General features: G+C 48.6%; 1 protein-coding gene across 5 annotated transcripts in view; it reads right to left on the bottom strand.

Moving 5' to 3' along the window:
- H6PD (hexose-6-phosphate dehydrogenase/glucose 1-dehydrogenase) overlaps positions 1 to 3,882 on the bottom strand; it is a 29,504-nt gene extending 25,622 nt beyond the window's left edge. For 3 of the 5 annotated variants that reach the window (XM_069479302.1, XM_069479303.1, XM_069479309.1), the window contains exon 1: positions 590 to 1,262. Coding sequence is in view for 1 of the 5 variants with exons in the window: in XM_069479307.1 (XP_069335408.1) it covers positions 2,599 to 2,603 (5 nt within the window). In the remaining 4 variants the exon portion in view is untranslated. Of the gene's footprint in view, positions 1 to 589; positions 1,263 to 2,598; positions 2,801 to 3,825 lie in introns of those variants that run through there. The other 2 variants (XM_069479308.1, XM_069479307.1) reach the window with 2 other exon arrangements.
- Between the last annotated feature and the right edge of the window lie 15,072 nt (positions 3,883 to 18,954).

Here is an 18,954-nt window from a genome sequence, read left to right as displayed (position 1 = left end):
GGTGTGTTTGAAATAGGCCAACGTGGCGATAGTGACACCACAGATGTCGGTAAAGGTTTTAAATCAGGTTTCCCACCACGGACTCCCACCCCTTGCAGGGTCAGTCATTAAACATTTCCCAGCGCACAACTGCCCCGTCTGTATTTCCAGCCTGGATTTCGCCCCCTGAACGCCAGCCTCGCACGTTCAACTGCTACTCTGACAGCATTAGTTGGATGTTTACCAGACTTAACATGTAAAAAATTGAATTGATTTATCTCCCAACCTGCTTCAAATGCAGTTTTCCCCATTCTCAATAAATGGCAATTCTAACGTTCCAAGTGTTCAGACCAGAGCCCTTGGGGTCGTCTGATCTGTCAGCAAATCCCAGTTTCTACCTTCAAAATTTATCTAGAATAGAAGGCACCATCATCTCTGTCTGCATTACTGTAGCACCCTCCTAACCGGCCTCCAGCATCTACCTCTGGACCTTCTATAGTTGAACCTCAACTCAGTAGTCAGAGTGACCTTTTTACAGTGTTGGTCAGATCATGTCATTCTCTATTTAGAAGTCCACAGGGTCTACACACTCTGGCCTCCCACCTGTTACCTCTTTGTGCTCTTCTCCTACTATTCGGCCCCACTCCAGGTCTCAGCTGCCCGTGCTTCTGCTGCAGGGACTTTGCACCTGCTGTTCTCTCTGCCTGGGCTACTCCCACCCCCTCCCTGCAGATGTCCACATGGTTCACTTTCTCGCTAACTTCAGTTCTTTGCTGAAATGGCACCTGCTCAGTGAGCCTTTCTCAAACCGCTCTGTAAAACTGTAAACCTCCAGCCCCCATCCTTCTCCCTGCTTGATTTCTCTCTGTAGTACATACCACTTTCTAACATACTCTGTGATAATTACATTTATTTTGCTTGTTGTCTGCCACTCTTCCCCGCAAGAATGTAGGTGCCAGTGAGGACAGGGATTTTTGTTTTGCTCTCTGCAGTACCTCCAGTACCCTAATCAGGGCCTGGCATACAGAAGGCGCTCTATAAATATTTGCTGAATGAACAAACAAATTCCATTTGCATAGGACCTCTGTCATTTCTGCATTTGAATGATGGCACTAAGGAATAACGCTAATGGCGACTTCAAGCACTGTGACACAGCACACATCAGCGGCAGCTTACTACTTGTAACAATACTACTAATAATAAAAGAGTTATTTATAGAGTATTTAACTCCATGCCAAATGCTAGGCTAAGAGTTTGACATGCCTCATACCATTTAATTCTTGCCACAATCCTGTGAGGTGGGTACTATTATTATCCCCATTTTAGCAGTATGTAGGGAGGCAGCTAAGGTGCAGAGAGGTAAAATAACTTCCTGAAGGTCAGGCAGCTTAGAGGCGATAGGATTTTAATATAGGCAGTCTGGTTCCAGAGCTAACCTCCCACCCGCCTGCAAAATGTGACTACATTCCCAAATGGCAAGATGTAAAACATTGTATTAGATACTGGTTCTGCTTCTCTAAAGGACTGGAACAAGAGTGGTTTCAGCCCAATAGACTATTTCTCTGCTCCATGAAGTCAAGTTGCCCTGAACACTAACTGCTGCAACTGGCCTCTGGCTCTCAGGGGTCACTTTCCCTAATTGTGATTCATGCTTCTTCCTTCTGAAACCATGAAGACATCACACTTAAGCCTGAGTTGCCTTGTTAAAACCTGGAAAGCCCTCGAAGGCTAGTTTCTAGAGAACTGGTTAAGTGAGAGAACTCTGGATTCAAATCTTTGCTGTGACTCCAGACGAGTTATTTAACCTCTCTACCTCAACCACAGAATGGGAAAATTAGTCCACACACATTTAGCAGATAATCCACATACATTTAGCACAATGTTTGGCAAACAGCAAGCACTCAAGAAATGTAAGCCTCTCTCATTAAGCCATTAGCGTCAAGAATGAAGGCCTTCTTGCTAGCTTCTTGGAACTACTGTAAAACCAATTAACTATTCAAACAGAAAAAATGCCAAGGAACAACTTAACTCATGGCCAGCTTGTCCAATCATACTGATGAAAGATTAAAGGGATATAATGCATATTTTAAAACATGACCATTCTATACCAGTTTTCCCTCATCTGCTACTTTTCATGAGCCGTGGGCCTGTTGGGGGCGGGAGAGGGGATGGGCAAGGATCTTAGACTTATGATCTTTTCAGAAGTTCTCATTTTGGCTAAACATTTGAGGTTGGGTGAGCTGGTTTTCAGAGACCCAGAGAGAGGTTTGCCTCTGGAAAACCATTCATGGACTGGTGTATTGGAAACGCTGTTTGAAACCTGAGGGCCGATGCCAAAGATTAAGCATATCCCAAGGGGAAAAGCATGGAGTTCCCACTCTCCTTGGACTCAGTTCCAGGAAGCCTGGGAAAAGGGACGCGTTGGCCCCTCAGGGCTCCCCAGAAGGGGCCTGGCTGCCTCCTACGGAGCAGCCACCAAACCGCACGGCCACCAGGGCTCCGCAGGGCAGAAAGCGAGGGCCGCGGGTCTGCGAGTAGCACGCGCGCGGCCGGCTCGGGCCGGCGGACAGGCCCCGCGCACGAAGGCCGCGGCGACGGCAAGCGGGGGCTGCAGCTTACTTCATCTCACTCGTCAGAGCCGGCCGCTGCTCCGGGAAATGGCCGGGCGGCGCGGCGGGCCGGGCCGGGCCAGGCCGAGCCCGCTCCAGGGGCTTCCGGCGCGGGCCTGAGCACGACCCGGGCCCGCGCCTCCTCCTCCGCGGGCCGCCCGACAGGTGCGCGCGTCACGCGGCCCCGCGCCTCACGGCCGCTCGGACTTCGCCCGCGGAGCCGGGGGCGGCGAGAGGGGATGGCGCGAAGCCAAGACCAGCCCGGCGGCCGCCCCGCGCCGGGTCTCAGGCCACCGCGGCCTAGCCCCAGGGCCACGGCTCGAGCACGCGCGCGCGCACGCTGGGGCCTGGGACCCCGGGAGCCGCGGGGCGGGGGCCGGAGGCGCGCGGAGGTGGGGCGCGCGGAGCTCCGCCCCCAGCTCGCGGTCGCCGGGGCGGGGCGGGGCCTCGGGGCGCTGCTCGGGGTCGCCCCCAGCCGCCCGGGCCTGCCGAGCCTGCCCTCCAAGCGCATCCCCGCGCTCCCGCCCGCCGCCCGCTGCGTCTGAGGCGCGCGCGGGCCCGAAGTGGCCGAGGAGGGTGGCTGTGTCCTGGAGGAGACCAGGGAGGCGGCGACTGGCTCCCCCCAGGATCTGGCACCAGCTTTGGGACTCCCCAGGCCTCGCTCCTGCCCCTGTGTAGGATAAGTGGCTTGGCCCATCCCATATTCACTATCCAGAGGGTCAGAGTGCACGCTTCTGCCACACCTCCACCAGACAGCGTCACATCTCTGCTTACGCCACTTGCGTGACCTTGAGACTCAGTCTGTTCATCTGTATGATGGGGACAATGGGAATGGTCAGGGCTTGTCTGGCAGGGGATACATGCATAGTAAGTGGTAGCGTGTACCTGTGTGGCTTTAAGAGAGACAGCGCATGGAGTGAGGCCTTCTCTGTAGGGTGAGAGGCGTGTAAATGAGGTTCGGGTCACCTGCCTGTCACAGCCACGGGTGGATGGTCCGCCATCCTGCTCATCGCGGCTGTCGGTCCGTGACCCTCACCCTGCCCCGTGCTTGCTGTTCTTGTACTCTTGAGCTCTGTCAGTCCCCTGGGTGGCCCCTGCGGTTGAAGAGACAGCTGCTTCTTACCTCTGTGGCCCTTCCTCAGCAAGTGACCTTGGGTTAATTAAGGCAGGGCTCCTGACGTAGGTGCCCCATCCCCACTCCTGAAGCGTCTGGCCTCGGTCCCTTCTTCAGACCCACCTGCAGCCTCCTCCAGGACAGAAGAACGCGTGGTCACCTCTGCTGCAGAACACTGGACCCCCCAAGAGAGGGGATTCTGACCTGAGAGAGAACTTGCAGCAGTTTTTTATTTCATGATGGTTCCATTAGAGGTGGCAGCGCCAGGAACTAGCAGAGGGAACTCGGCGGTGGCCAGCAGGACTGCGTGAGGCCAACAGGCGTGATTACCACACAGGATGTTGGGCAAGGGGGTTCCAGGAAGGCTGGGGAGCCAAGGGGGGCTGGGCGCCACTGTTACCAGGGCCAGGGGCCATTGGGGCGCCAGCTGAGGGCTGGATTTAGGTCATACCAAGCGAGCCTGGGAGGGGGGTGCCAGGGGCCAGCACCCTCTGGGCGGGCTCCACAGCTGGCCGTGAGCAGGAGGATTCAGGGCAGGGGCCAGCCAAGCCACACTCTGGTGATGCCGGGACTCCTGGCCTAGAGCCCATCCCGTGTTCCATCACCTGGGTGTGTCATACACCCACACGCTATGAGAACCAGGGCCAAGGAAGGCGCAGATGGGAGTGGGCAGGTGTCCAGAGACCCAGAAGAGTTGAGGGGCATTTCCCGGACCTCTAGGCAGCCATCACAAGGGTGACCTTCTGTTACCTGGAGGACATCTTTTAAAATACCCCCAAACCAAGGCAGCTGTAATCAGCTTACTAAGAAAATGCCTGCGTGTCCACTTACTCAGGTCTTGTTGGGGCGGGTTCTGAGGAAGGAATGAGCCCACAATGTCACCTCTGCTCTCCTCACTGGTACTGCCACTCCCAAACGGCTCGGAGATGTTTCGTTTCTCTGCCTCTCCTTCCTCCCCTTGTCTCCATCTCAGTCTCATGCTACCTCTGTACCTACTAGTCTGATCTGGGCAATTGCTTTGCTTTCTTTCCATCATGAAAACAATGTGGTCATGCTAAACCCCAGTCATCTAGGTGTGAGAATATTGTTCCCCCAAAACCAAAAACCTAAAACCTGCCCACGTGGGTCTTGCCGTTGGCTCCAGCACCTTTGCCTGTCTGAAGCTTTTCTCATTTCTGTGCCAACTGCAGCTACAAGGGACCAGGTGTGCCCAAAACGCCACGAAGGAAGCCAGAGGAGAGGAAAGACGCCCCATGGGGCAGGCGTGGGGGTGTCTGTGACCAGACTTGTGCCTGAAGTTTATCTCATGCTTGATAAGGAACACCCTGGGGCTCTATTTATGAAGCTGATTTGGGGGGATTTTTCTTCCTGGTCCTTAAACTGCGGGGTAGGCAGAAGTCAGGGTTAATTCAGCCTGTTTTGCAGACATGGAAAGTGAGACCCAGGGAGATGAATGACTCACAGCGATGTCTGTGGAGTTAGAAATAAAATCACGTTGCAGTTTCTATTTTCAGGTGCCACTCCCTAAGGCAGCTCTCAGCTTCTTGCTTTTCGCAGGGAGTGGGGAGGGGAGGGAACAGGTAGATTTTCAGCCACGAGTAGATCTTTTCATCCCCAGACATGAGAAACCTCTTTTTTATTTTTTAAGATTGGCTTCCTAAAGTAGATATGTAATAGTTTTCTATTGCTGCCATAACAATTTAGCACAATGTAGTGGCTTAAACAACACAACTTTATTATCTTGCAGTTCTGGAGGTCAGAAGCCTGACTTGGGTCTCACTGGGCTAAAATCATGGGTAAGTAGGGCTGAATTCCGTGCTGGAGGAACCATCTTCTGGTCAAGGCAGAATTCAGCTCCTTGTGGTTTTAGGACTGAAATCCCCATTTCTTTGCTGGCTTCTGCAGAAGGCCATTCCCAGCTTCTAGAGGCCACCACGTTCCTTGTCTCCATGTCCCCGTCCTCCATCTTCAAGGCCAGCGATAGAAGGTCCAGTGCTTTGTGTCTCCCCTCCTTCTTTCTCAAGGTCATCTCTCTGACCCAGGGGGGGAAGGATCTCTGCTTTTAAGGACTCACGTGGTTTAGATTGGGGGGGCACATGTATAATTCAGGATAATCTCCTTATCTCAGAGGCCACACCGTTAATCACACCTGCGTGGTCCCTTTCGCCACATAAGGTAACACAGTCACAGGTTCTAGGCATTAGAGCCTGGACGTATTTAGGGAGTCATTATTCTGCCTACCACAAATTATAAATTTGTAAATTCTCAGTCCATTGTGATTAACCAGAATGTTTATCACATAATTTTTTATAATAGCTTTATTGAAATATAATTCACAAACTATACAATTTACCCATTTAAAGTGTACAATTCAATGGTTTTAGTATGTTCACAGAGTTGCGCAATAGTAACCACCATCAATTTTAGAACATTTTTTGCCTTCAAATCCAGCCTGAAAAATAAAAAAAAAGAAAAAAAACAAAGAAGAAGAAAAAAAAAATTTTAGAACACTTTTGTTGCCCAGATAAGAAACCCTGTACCTATTAGCAGTCACTCCCCATTTTCCACCAACCCTCTGCATCCTAGGCAATCACTAATCTAATTCTGTCTGTATGGATTTGCCGATACTAGGCATTTCATATAAATGAATCATACAATATGTGGCCCTTTGTGTCTAAACATATATGTCTAAACATACATATGTGTGTCTGTATAATATTTTAAAAGTTTATCCATGTTGTGGCATATATCAGTGCTTCATTCCTTTTTATTGCTAGATAATATTTAATTGTATGAATATACCACAGTTTGTCAATCCATTCATTGGTTGGTGAACATTTGAGTTGTTTCTACTTTTTGACTATTATGAATAGTGCAGTTGTGAACACACATGTACATGTTTTTGTGTGGACATATGTTTCCAGTTCTCTTGGGTATACACCTAGGAGTGGAAGAGCCGGGTCATATGGTAATTCTATGTTTAACCTTTTGAGGAATTGCCCGACTGTTTTGCAAAGTGGCTGCACCATTCTCTCTTCCCCTCAGCAAGGTACAGGGATTCCAGTTTCTCCACATCCTCACCAACACTTGTTATCTGACTTTCATATTGTAACTGTAGGGGACAAGGAGGAAAGTTCCCCTTGGCCCTCTGAAGCTTTGCTGAAAAATCAACTGGCAAGAGGCAGATTAACTGGAAAAAAGGCATAGATATGTATTTAATGTGTATACACAGGAACTTTAGAATGAAGACCCAAAGGTACAGGGGAAATTGTCTATTTTTATCATTAGGTTCAACAAACCTATATGGACAGAGATGTAGAAATATGACTGGACAAAAAAGGTATGTATGCCCTAATGCTAATCTGAGTGGGGCAACCCAGCAAGGCTTGTCTGTCTGGATTCTTCTCAGCCTCTCTGTGTGGCATTCCTTCCTTCTGGGTGTGGGGCAGGACCCTCTCTGGAATGGGGGTTGTATGTCCTACAGTCAAACAAGGTGGATCAGATAATTTCTTTATGGTCGGTTTTTGCATAGAAAGTTGGAGGGAATGTTAAAATAATATTTTTAGGTTTTATGGCTGGCTTTGGGGATAAGGGGTTCTGGTTTCTGTGGCCCGCCTTAGGGAGAAGGGATTCTTATTTCTGTGGCTTGCCTCGGGGGAGAATGGGACTAAGACAGGAGGGCAGGAGAAGGTTAGAGAAAAACTTTTGCTTCTGAGGCTGCTTCTGAGTCCTTCTTTTTGGGGTATTATGTTCTGAGTCCCAGCAGAGCCATCCTAATGGGTGTGAAGTGGGAGTTCATTGTAATCTTGATTTGCGTTTCCCCGATGGCACGTGATGTTGAACATCTTTTCCTGTGGCTTATTGGCCATTTGAGTGTCTTCCTTGGAGACATGTCTAGTCATATTCTTTGCCCATTTTTCAACTGGGCTATTTCTTTTTTATTGAGTAGTTAGAGTTCTTTGTATAGTCTAGATACAAGTCCCTTACCAAACATATGATTTGCAAAAATTTTCTGCCATTCTGTGGGTTGTCTTTTCACTTTCTTGATGGTGTTCTTTAAGGCATAAAACCCTTTAATTCTGATGATGTCCAATTTATCTATTTATTTTTGTTGCCTGTGCTTTTGGTGACGTAGCTAATGAGGCTTTGCCCAATCCAATGTCATGAAGATTTATGCTTGTATTCTCTTCTAAGAGTTTAATAGTTTGGGCTCTTACATGTAGGTTTTTGATCACTTTCAGTTAATTTTTGTAAAGGATGAGAGGTTGGGGGTCTAACTTCCTTCTTTTGCATGTGGATATCCAGTTGTTGAACCGTCATGGGGAGTGCTCCAAAAGCCTTTGCACGGCTGGATATACCACACAGATGTGACCAGAGAGCCTCCTTGGTCCAGTGAGGCAGACCCTAGAAGACCAATGCCGGGCAAATAGTAGACCCTCAAAGGGTGTTTGCCAAATGAACATGGTACAAGCTGGGCAGCCAGAGCCACCAAGTCCAGGTACTAGAGTCCCCTTCGCCGCTGCACGTGGCTCTGCGTGATTCTGACTTGAGCAGTCTGAAGGGGTCTGCTGGTGCCCCCTAAGGGAAGGGGGGCAAACTCCCGGTGCTAACTACTGCCTGAGTCCCAGATTTTTTCTGAAGGCTGCGTGGGGGAGGGAGAGGGAAGGGAAAAGGAGAGAGAAGCTTGGGGAGCAGCTGGCCTGGATGTGAACCAGGATAGGGGCCCTGGAGTAACGGAAAGAAAGGCACCTGTACTCAAGGTCGACATTTCTTGCCTGGAGCTTCAAGAGGCAAAAGCAGGGAAATGCTCTTGGCTGACAGATAAAATGAAAAGATAACAGTGCTGGCAGCCACCCCAGACATCTCTGCACCAGCAAAAGCTGCATCGTATCCTTCAGGCCAAGTGGAGACGCAGCCTGGGGACAGCCAGGCGATGGGTGAGCCTGGGGTCCGGGGGAAGGACAAGGCACCCTTGCAGGGAAAATGTGGTGGTCAGCAGGACCTCACGAGACAGAGGCTGGCTTCCCGTTCGCTTCTCCAGGAAGCAGGCGCTGTCTGCCTTTCCCCAGCCCTGACACTGCAGTGGCCTGGTCTGGGGCCAGGAGTTGGGAAGCCTCGAGTGAGCCAGCAGTTCCCAAGTGGCTGCGGGGTGGGGGCAGAAGACAGCTCTGCATTCCCTAGGCCCTTGCCCTCCAGTCCTGGACATACAGGTAAGTCCCCTCGGGCATTCAACTAACGCCACGTGCCAGGCACTGTGCCAGGCTCAGGGGGCACAGCAGCAAACCAGGTCCTCCTCTCAAGGAGCTCATTTTCTGCTCCACATAGGTGTGCACGATGGGGACACAGACAACAAACAAGTGAGTGAATCATGACAGAGAGTGACAAATGCTACAAAGAAATTAAAGCCGACTGATGGTATAGAATGTCTGACTGGGTCATTAAGGATGGCCTCTCCAAGAGGTGACATTTGACTGAGACTAGAGGGAAAGAGGCCAATCGTGCAAGAGCTGGAGGAAGAGTGTTCTAGGCAGAGAGAACAGCATGTACGAGGGCCCAGGGCGGGCAATGCGTGGCCTGGCAGGAGAACTGGCCGCAGGTCAGCGTGGTGGGAGCGCCGAGCAGAGGGCCCAGGGCAGCACCGCGCAGCCCACAGTAGGAATTGTGGGGTTTGTTCTGATTTGTAACAGCAGGTTCTGGGGAATTTTAAATAAGAGAGTGACATGATCAGTTTTCACCTTAGAAAGGTCCTTCAGGCTCCTGGGTCACGGGCCTAGGGGAGAAGCATGTGGGGTGGGTGGGGGGAGGCCCCGGCGGGGTCCCACAGGCTGGTTGCACAACTCGGGGGTGTTTGAAAATGAAGGTTTAATTATTAAACCAGGTGTGGCAAAGGCCAAGAGATCAGGAGACAACTGTCATTGAAAGACAGTTTGTTAAACTCACAGACCCCGAGAAGAGGGAGCACACCATGGGCAGGGGCACCAGGGAAGCAGCAGAGTGGGTCAGGAGGCAGAGGGAACAATGGGGACACTTGGGAGGAGCCTTTATTCTGGTTTCTGCAGGAAGGAACCGAGAAGCAGGCTGAGCAGGCTCAGAGTGGCTAGTGGGAGTAATTCCTGTGGGCTCTGGGCAAGGAGCTGCCCTGGCTGTCTGGTACTGGCCTTGGGGTGATCAGAGCAGGTGACAGTGGCCCTGGGGTGAGACCCTGCTGGAGGAGGTGCTGGGTGTGGGCTTGGAGTGGGTTGGTATGAAAGGTGGGCTCCCAGGCAGGTCCTCCACTATCTCTAGGAATTGGCTAGCCCTGGGAAGGACAGTCCCTAGAGAGTGAGCAAGGCTGCAGATGTCAAAGCATCAGAAACACAGAGTCTATACACAAAGGGCACCTGTATTTGTGGAGAGAGGTGAGGGAGAGGAGACTGGCAGGATCTGCAGATGGATTAGATGTAGGTGACCAGGGAACAGGAGGCATCAAAGATGCTTCCTGGGCTTTTGGCCTAAGCAATTGGGTCACCTCATTCTTGAAGCAAGTCTCTGGGGGGCCAGGAGACATAGCTACCCTCAGGGAGCTTGAACTGTCATAGGGGAGCTCAGCTGCAAGTAGAAAGAGTAGGAAAGTCAAGTCAGTGGCATTAAGCTCCCCAAAGTAGGAGCCTACCTTGCCTTTACTGACAGTTATGTTGCTAAAAAGTAATGTAGAACATGAAAATTCATACTGACCATTTAGAAATCATATTTCTCCCATGCACATGTATTGTCATTTCGGCAACCATGGTTCAGGTTGGCTTTCCCCCATCCAAGGCCTAGGATGCGTCTATGATGAGCGTCTCTGTTGCTATAGTCCCGGAATTGAATGATTCAAGGAACAAATCTTATTTGTGTCCGAAGATCTCTTTATAGGAATTTAAGACAGGCCTTTAAAAAAATGTAGACTCTTTGACTATGTAAGTAATTGCCTTCTAACATTTTTTTGTTTAGTTAGATCTTACTTTATTAAATTCAATTATATGTAACAGTAAATAATTTATTATTTTTAAGTCAAGGTTAAGAATACAGAGCGCCCATATGACATAAACTAAGTGTTCAATAAAAAATGTTTCTGTGATTTGTTTTGAAGTCACAGCCTCCACAAAAGGCAGGACTAGTGATGTTTTTATACCTATTTCAAAGCTGCAAAAGAGCTCCTTCCCTAGAGCATAACCTTAACCTGGTAAGGGACTCAAGGAGCTGCGGTCGCTAAAACACCTAAACTTAACACTCTCAAGTTCTTGCTAATTAAGATGTCACACAGCATCTACTGTGCGGATGGAACTATTGATTGCTGGTGAGAAATTTGATTGTGTGGTTTGGGGCAGGGGATAAAGGACTTGTGTGGCTTTCCCTGGCCAATCTGCCTTCACCCTGGAACTTTCCCTAAAGTCACATCAGCTGTAATTCACACACATGAAATGATCATATGGCCCCTGAAAATATCATTGCTATTGTTTTTCAGCCCTTCTATTTTGTGGGGAGTGTTTTGTCATCTAGACTATAAACACTTTGCAGGCAAGATGTCTGGTGGTTACTGTATTTTATTAACATAAACTGGCCCCCCCCCCAGCACCCAGCACAAGGCTCTCCTTGATATATGTTTGTTGGTTAAATGGGTGCATTAATGAATATAGCATGGTTCTTAGCTGGCAGATCTTTGTCAGATCAACTATTAGTTTTTACATATGCAAAAAATCACATTTGGTGGTATATCAAGGGACACTATCAAGAGAGGGAAAAGACAACCCATAGAACAGGAGAAAATATTTGCAAATCATTTATCTGATCAGGGATTGCTATTCAGAATATATAAAGGACTCCTACAACTCAACAGCAAAAAAACAAAGCAGCCCAATTAAAAAGTGGGCAAAGGACTTGAACAGACATTTTCACAGAAGATGTACAAATGACCAATGAGCATATAAAAAGATGCTCAACACCATTAGTCATTAGAGAAATGCAAATCAAAACCACCACGAGACACCATTTCACACCCACTGGAGTGGCTATGATAAAAACAAACAAACAAACAAAACAGAAAATAATCCTCATTGGCAAGGACGTAGAGAAATTAGAAACCTCGTGCATGGCTGACGGGATAGTAAAATGGTGTAACTACTGTAAAAATTGTTTAGCAGTTCCTTAAAAAGTTAGATATGGAACTATTATACAATCAAGCAATTCCAATCCTAGGTGTATGCCCAAAAGCATTGAAAGCATAGACTCAGAAACTTGTACACTAATGCCCACAGCAGCAATATTCACAATAGTCAAACGGTGGAAACAGCCCAAGTGTCTGTAAACAGATGAATGGATAAACAAAATATGGTACATCCATACAGTGGAATAGTATTCAGCCACGAAAAGGAACAAAATTCTGACACATGCTACAACATGGATGAAACCTGAAATCATTATGATAAGTAAAAGAAGTCAATCACAAAGACAAATACTGTATGATTCCACTTATGTGAGGTCCCTAAAATAGGAAAATCTCTAGAGACAGACAGTAGAGTGTTGGATGCCAGGGGCTAGGGGCAGGAGAAATGGATAGCTAGTGTGTAATGGGGACAGAATTTCTGTTTGGGAAGATGAAAAGTTGTGGAGATGGATGGTGGTGATGGTCACTTAACATTGTAAAAGCTTAATGCCACTGAATTATACAGTTGAAAATGATCAAAATGGTAAATTTTATATTTGCATATTTTACAATAAGAAAATAATAATCAAGATTCCTGCCAATAAAAAAATATTTTTAAAAATTACTGAAAAGAAAAGACAAGCCATGTTTGGGGCAGCATTCTGTGGGTGAGAAGCTAAGAGACACTGGGCTTGTGCAGTGTGATTTAACCCAGGATGCCTGCCTACTTCTCTGTGGGATAAGGAGGGGCCCAGCCGCCAGCTGGTCATCTGTCCACTTTGGTATGGGGAGGGGTAGGCACGTGGAAGTTGATCACCGTGGCTGACATCTGTCAGAGCTGGGACCGCAGCCAAGTTTGCAAAACAAGAATCTCTTCAAGGGCCCAGAACACATCTTCATTTCTGCGTCCCTCTCCAGACTTGGACTGTGCCTGTCCATCTGCAATTTTAGTGTAAAGGGTAATTATGTATCAGCTTAACTCACTTTGCCTTCATTATGAGTCCAGTACAGGAAAATGTCGAGTACATTTAACATAAAAGGCGTATGAAATTCAAACATATGCCGTAAGTCTCTGAAACACTTGATTTCCAGAACCCATGCAATTGGGTAACAACATGCAAGCAATGTTTTCCTAACTCTTCTAGAATTAAGCGCCCCCTGGATGAGGCTCCAAATGAGCTTGTCTATAGTAAGTTCCAGGACGCTGGGTAAAGTTACCGTGAGGCTCCCAGGTACTTGAAATCCTGATCACAAATAGACCGCTAATGAGCGTTGCAGTTACAGCTGGTTCCCTGCAAACAGGTATTTAGAGGTGAGGCAGGAAGTGCGAATGGAGCCCTAATTAGTGCACGTGCTAATTGTGATTCCCTGCAATTGGGAGATTAACCCTGACGGATATTTTTAAAGCTTTTGTGTGTAACTGGTGCGTTGAACAAATGGGACTTGTTAGGTGCAAAAGAAAACAACTTCATCTCCCCCCATTCTGGTTCAAACCTGTTTGAATGTTCTTTGCCCCTTGGATAAAATCTAAGACAAGCCCCCGACTCTCCTGGCCTTGCTCTCCAGTCAGTATTTAAAATGTCCTGTCCCATATAAAAGTCTAAACACCCAAGTTATGGCTTCTCCCCACCCCAGCTCCCAGTGGGGAGGGAGCAGGGAGTGGGGTGCTGTTTCCCCTGGCAGCCCCCTGCTTGCCCTAGGCACTTGCGGGCTCCCCCAGGCTTGCAACAGGGAAGGGGACAGGTGAGGGTTAATGGGACAGGTAAGTCACAGGCTGGCTTGCTGCTCCCTGGGTTTGGCGGGAATTTAAACTTATCACAGGTGGGTGTTTTAGAGGGTCTTTTGAGACTCCTCAACACAAGGCTTTCACAGCTGCTGTTCTTTTTTAGTTCTTTGTTGTTGTTGCTGCTCTTTTGATTCCAGTGAAAACACGTCTCTAGCTGCTCTTTCATTTGTAATTCCACCTCCAGCTCCTGGGGATGATTGTGTTAAGCCCCTGCATTCTCCTCCCACCCCAGGTGGTCTGGTTGGGAGGATCTAGGACTCTCCCAGACCTGGTCTGAGGCATCTCCCACCTCAGGCTGTCAGGGAAGGAGTGTTACCACCAGGGCTGCCTTAGCTGGGTGCCCCCTGCCCAGGCGTCTCAGGTGGGGGTCGCACCCTGGCCATTGTGTCCTGGGTCTGGGGACTGCTGCCAGCTAGAGGTAAGGAGGAAATGTCCCCCTCCTTCTCCCCTATGGGTGGGGGTGGGGCACACTTGCAAGACACTGACCAGTCTTGTCTAAAAACATTCTTTCCCTAATCTCAAGTGTGCCAGATCTTTTTTCTGCCTCAAAGTAGCTGTTGAGCTAATGGATGCAAAACTGTCCTTTGACCCCTTCTTGCCTATCTGCTGGGTCATCCACACCTTACCCTGGAATTGGGAATGGTTGGTGACTAAAGACCAGGCCCTCATGCTTTTTAATGGCCAAAAGATTGAGTGCAGGGTAAGGATTTCCTTTTTCATATTTTAACAGTTTTGCTTAATACTCAATCTAAAAGAGGTGAAGAATTCTGAGCAGAACTCGAGGGACCCATGTGAATCATTGAGCAATTTCAGAAGGCCCAGAAGATTGCTCAAAACCGCAAGTCACTGGCAAGAGCTCCAGCAGCTAATGAAGGTCTTTACAGCCCACATGGTGCATTGACGAACCGGAATTCTCCTCTGTTGGATGAGTTTTGTCAGCTATATTCATGATCTCATGGGCGCCCTTATTCTAGGTACTGCAATACAGGTGTGGTATCCTTCCTCCCCTAACCTAATTACAGAGGTTGGGTACCTGCTCGGGCCAGCTCAGCACACATTTATCACCCCAGAGAGCAGGCATGCATTGGCAGCCACCTCCCCCGACATTACATGCTCCTGTCTTAGCACCACGCCTGGCACATCGGGCATCTAGATGAAGCCTGATTTGAATTACAACCTCGGGGTGAAGTGGAGAGATCCACAGAGACCAGGAATTTATTCTCCAAGGAATTTACTCTTCTCCTTAAAAACATTCTTTTTAATTAGATTTTAGATATAAAAAAATCAATCTCTGCTCTTTTATTTTATTACTCTTCTGTTATATTAGATTGTGCCTTTGGTGCCTTAGAACCATAATGAGTGAAGTCAATAAAACAAAATAGCAGGCACAGTAAAACCGCCTGTATTTTTAAAAAGTGGACCCCTAACATCCTTCATTAGAAAAGGCCAGGTTTTCTAATCTATAAGGTGAGAGGACATAGTGTTCTGTCGACGCTACTTGCTTGCCCAATATCCATTCTTCCTTCTGCATTGGTAACAGACCCTTGATTTTATTCCTTATGGCAATGTCCACAACCTTCTCTTGCAGCCGAATGTGGTCATGCGACTAACTTCTGGTCAATGAAATATAAGCAGAAGTTGTCAGATAGAATTTATTAAAGGGGGGACAGATGGCTGGAATATGCTTTTAAAATATTCTTCCTGCCCCCACCTCTTGCTTTTTGCCTGGGATGCTGATGCGACAGCTGGAGCTCCAGCAATTCAATCGGCTCATGAAGCAACTGTGAGAATGGAAATCACAGATTAAAGGAGGTAGAAGAGAAAGGTAGGAAGAGCCAGGGTCTCTAATAACACTAATAATACTAATGGAGCCATCATAACAGTCAGGGACTTTTGACCTCTGGAATACTTTTAGATGAAAGAGAAATAAAATTCTATTTTGTTTCAGACTTTATCTCTGGCTTCTGTCGTTTACACAGTCTACTATGGTTACATCTGTTATAAAGGATCACTTAAGGCACCAGTCATTCTATTATACCCATTGTGGAAGGAAGTCTCTTTAAAATGCATTGCATTCTCTCTTGCCTTCTTAAACCAATCGTATAGTGAACATAGGGTTGCTACATAAAATACAGGAGGCTTGGTTAAATTTGAATTTCAGATAAACAATGAATTATTTTTTAGTAAAACCATGTCCCAAATATTGCACGAGACATACTTACACTAAAAAATAATTCATTGTTTATCTGAAATTCAAATTTAACTAGGAGTCCTGCAGTTTTATTTGCTAACTCGGCCAGCCCTAACCAAACAGACTTTTTCTGCTGTTTCCTATGGTCCTGTGTGCAGCGATGCATAGGGAGCCCATTAAGGCATATACGGCTCTTGGCCCTTGTCTGAGATGGGCGCCGGTTGTCATGTTTTTCATTCCTGTAGTCTCATTCTGCTCTTTATAATGTTTCTGTCTCTTCCTTGGTTGCCAGCCTATGGATTGCCCCATCTGCTGCCCTGGGCATGCCTGCCTGTCTGTTGTGGCCCCTCTGGGTTTGCAATGTGCCCTGGTAATCTGTGGGTGAGCCATGTTCAGAGCGAGTGTCCTGGAGCTGGAAGTCTGGATGGACTCTTAGTACCCCGCTTGTAGCTCTGTGACCTTGGGCAAGTCATTCGACCTGTCTGAGCTCGGATTCCCTTGCATAGAATATGAGGGAGAGTCAGAGCTGCGTCCTGGGCTATGTGAGGGTTAAATATGTTTAATACAGAGAATATGCCGGGGGCAGTGCCTGGCCCTTATTAAGCACTCAGCAAATGCAAGCAATTGCCATGCGGTGAGCTTAGCAACCGGATAATTAGGCTGGATAAACAGGATCTAAGGAGAGAGGTTTTATGAGTAAAACATGAGCAATAGGGATGTTGAGGTCCCTGAGAGGAAGGGGCGGAAGGGAGGCTGGGAGCTGGGCCCCAAAATCTGGGGAAAGCGGAAGAGTGCCGTATAAGCCAGTGCATGATGGGTGGGGGAGGGGGGACTAAGTGGGTAGCGCAGGTATTGTCATGGGCTGAACTGTGCTCCCCCAAATTCACATACTGAAGCCCTAACCCCCAGTATGCCAGATTGTGACTATGTTTGGACATAGGGCATAGGGTCTTTTTTTTTTTTTTTGAGACAGAGTCTCACTCTGTCACCTGGGCTAGAGTGCCGTGGCATCAGCCTAGCTCACAGCAACCTCAAACTCCTGGGCTCAAGCAATCCTTCTGCCTCAGCCTCCCGAGTAGCTGGGACTACAGGCATGCGCCACCATGCCTGGCTAAGTTTTTGTGTCTATTTTTATTTGCCTGGCTAATTTTTTCTATTTTTTAGTAGAGACGGGGGGCGGGGGGGGGGGGGGGTCTCGCTCTTGCTCAGGCTGGTCTTGAACTCCTGACCTCAAATGATCCTCCCTCCTCGGCTTCCCAGAGTGCTAGAATTACAGGTGTGAGCCACCACACCTGGCCAACATAGGGTCTTTAAAGAGGTAACTAAATTAAAATAAGATCATTCGAATGGGTCCTAATCCAACATGACTGGTGTCCTCATAAGAAGAGGAGATCAGGACACAGACACACACAGAGGGACGACCATGTGAGGACACAGGAAGAAGGTGGCCGTCTACATGCCAAGGAGAGAGGCCTCAGGAGAAACCAACCCTGCTGACACCTTGATCTTGCACTTCAGCTTCCAGATCTGTGAGGGAATGAACTTCTGGTGTTTCAGCCGCCCAACCTGTGCTACTTTGTTACAGCAGCCCGGTGACAGACTGACAGTGATACAGTGTCAAAACAGAAGGTTGTGGAAGGGCAGTGGTAGACCCAGCACCTGAAGCAGTCATTTATCCCTTTATCCAGTAGATACTAGCGTCGTTGTTGCTCTTGTTGCTTCTGATGTCAGGTGCTCTTGGCACAAGCTGGCGGTGAAGGCAACGGTGGCTCTAGTGAGAGGAGACAGAGCACACGTGAACTGACGCACCAGACTCTCGCAGAGACGGCAGATGCCGGGCGCCGGGCTGCCTAGCAGGGTGGGGAGCAGAGGCAGCTTCTAGAAAAGAGTTCAGAGGAGGCCCCTCTGAGGAGAAGGTGCTGGGATGACACCTGGAGGGGAGAAGGGCCCAGGTAGGTGTTTGAAAGGCCCCAAAGGAGGCGGGTGCAGCTGGAGCTGAGCGTGTGGAGAGAGGGGCCCGGGGGAGGCAGAGGGTGGCACTCGGACTGCACAGCCCCACGGGCTTGGTGAGGCTTCTGTGCTTCATTCCAAGACAAGGGGCAGCTCTGGAGTGGCACAGAATTGCAAAGGCAGGGGCTGCTCAAGCCAGACTGTCCTTCCAGCCTGTGTGTCGTGGAACGGCAGGTGCCACTTCCGCAAGCCGATCTGGGGAGCTGTAGCATGGGCCGTGCGAAGCCAGCTTTCACTTGCGGTGGGATATTAGAAATCGCCAGTTGGCGGAGATCACAGGATTGCCTGGAATTGACAAACAATTCCACTGGGCACAGACAGAGAAGAAAGGGAACATGCTCCTTCCTTCCTTCCTTCCTTCATTTACAAATATTTACAGAGCCCTACTGGGTGCCAGGCACTGTTCTAGTGCTGGGGACACCAAGGGAATGGAATATCCCACTTCTCTGCCTCAGGGGAGGTTGTATTCTAGTGCAGAGGGACAAAGAATAAAGAAGTCAGTGTACGGTGTTGGGTGCTGATAAACATGCTAATGAGAGAAATAGCTGAGCAAGGAAGAGAGTGGCTCCTAGGGGCTGGTGTGCTGTCTTGGAGGTGTGGACTTATCTAGGCTGTCTTGGAGGCATGGGCCCCATGGGCAGAGTGAAAGGTGCCTGTGGCTAAGGGGGTTGTGTCAAGGACCCCAGGAAGGCTTCTCTGCAATGGAAATATTTTTATTCAGCTGCCAGGACCTGAAAATGCATCCATCATTCCTTTGCAGTGAAAATGTCTTCATTCTTCTGTTCAACACGGACATCTTGGGAAGAATCTCGCTTAAACCGGTTAACTCCCAGCATCTTCACGAAGGTAGGTTAACAGTCTAAGGAGTGCAAGCTAAACCTTGGTTTGGTTCAGGGAAAAGGGGAAGGCAGCAAAGACTACATTCCATGTGGACAGACTCTGTCCTCTCCATTGCTCATGGTCGGCGCTGGACAAATACTTACGAAATAAACAACTGAGAAAAACCAGAGTGTCCAGACGTAAGCTGGCCCATCTGGTATTTGAATACTTGTGGGTCTGCCAAATATACCAAGAGCCAGATTGGAGGATAGGTGGTGCCAT

Source organism: Eulemur rufifrons, chromosome 8, assembly GCF_041146395.1.
Source record: "Eulemur rufifrons isolate Redbay chromosome 8, OSU_ERuf_1, whole genome shotgun sequence".
NCBI classification, from domain to species: Eukaryota; Metazoa; Chordata; class Mammalia; order Primates; family Lemuridae; genus Eulemur; species Eulemur rufifrons.
Note: the sequence above shows the minus strand (reverse complement) of the source record. Positions and strands in the feature narration are given on the sequence as shown.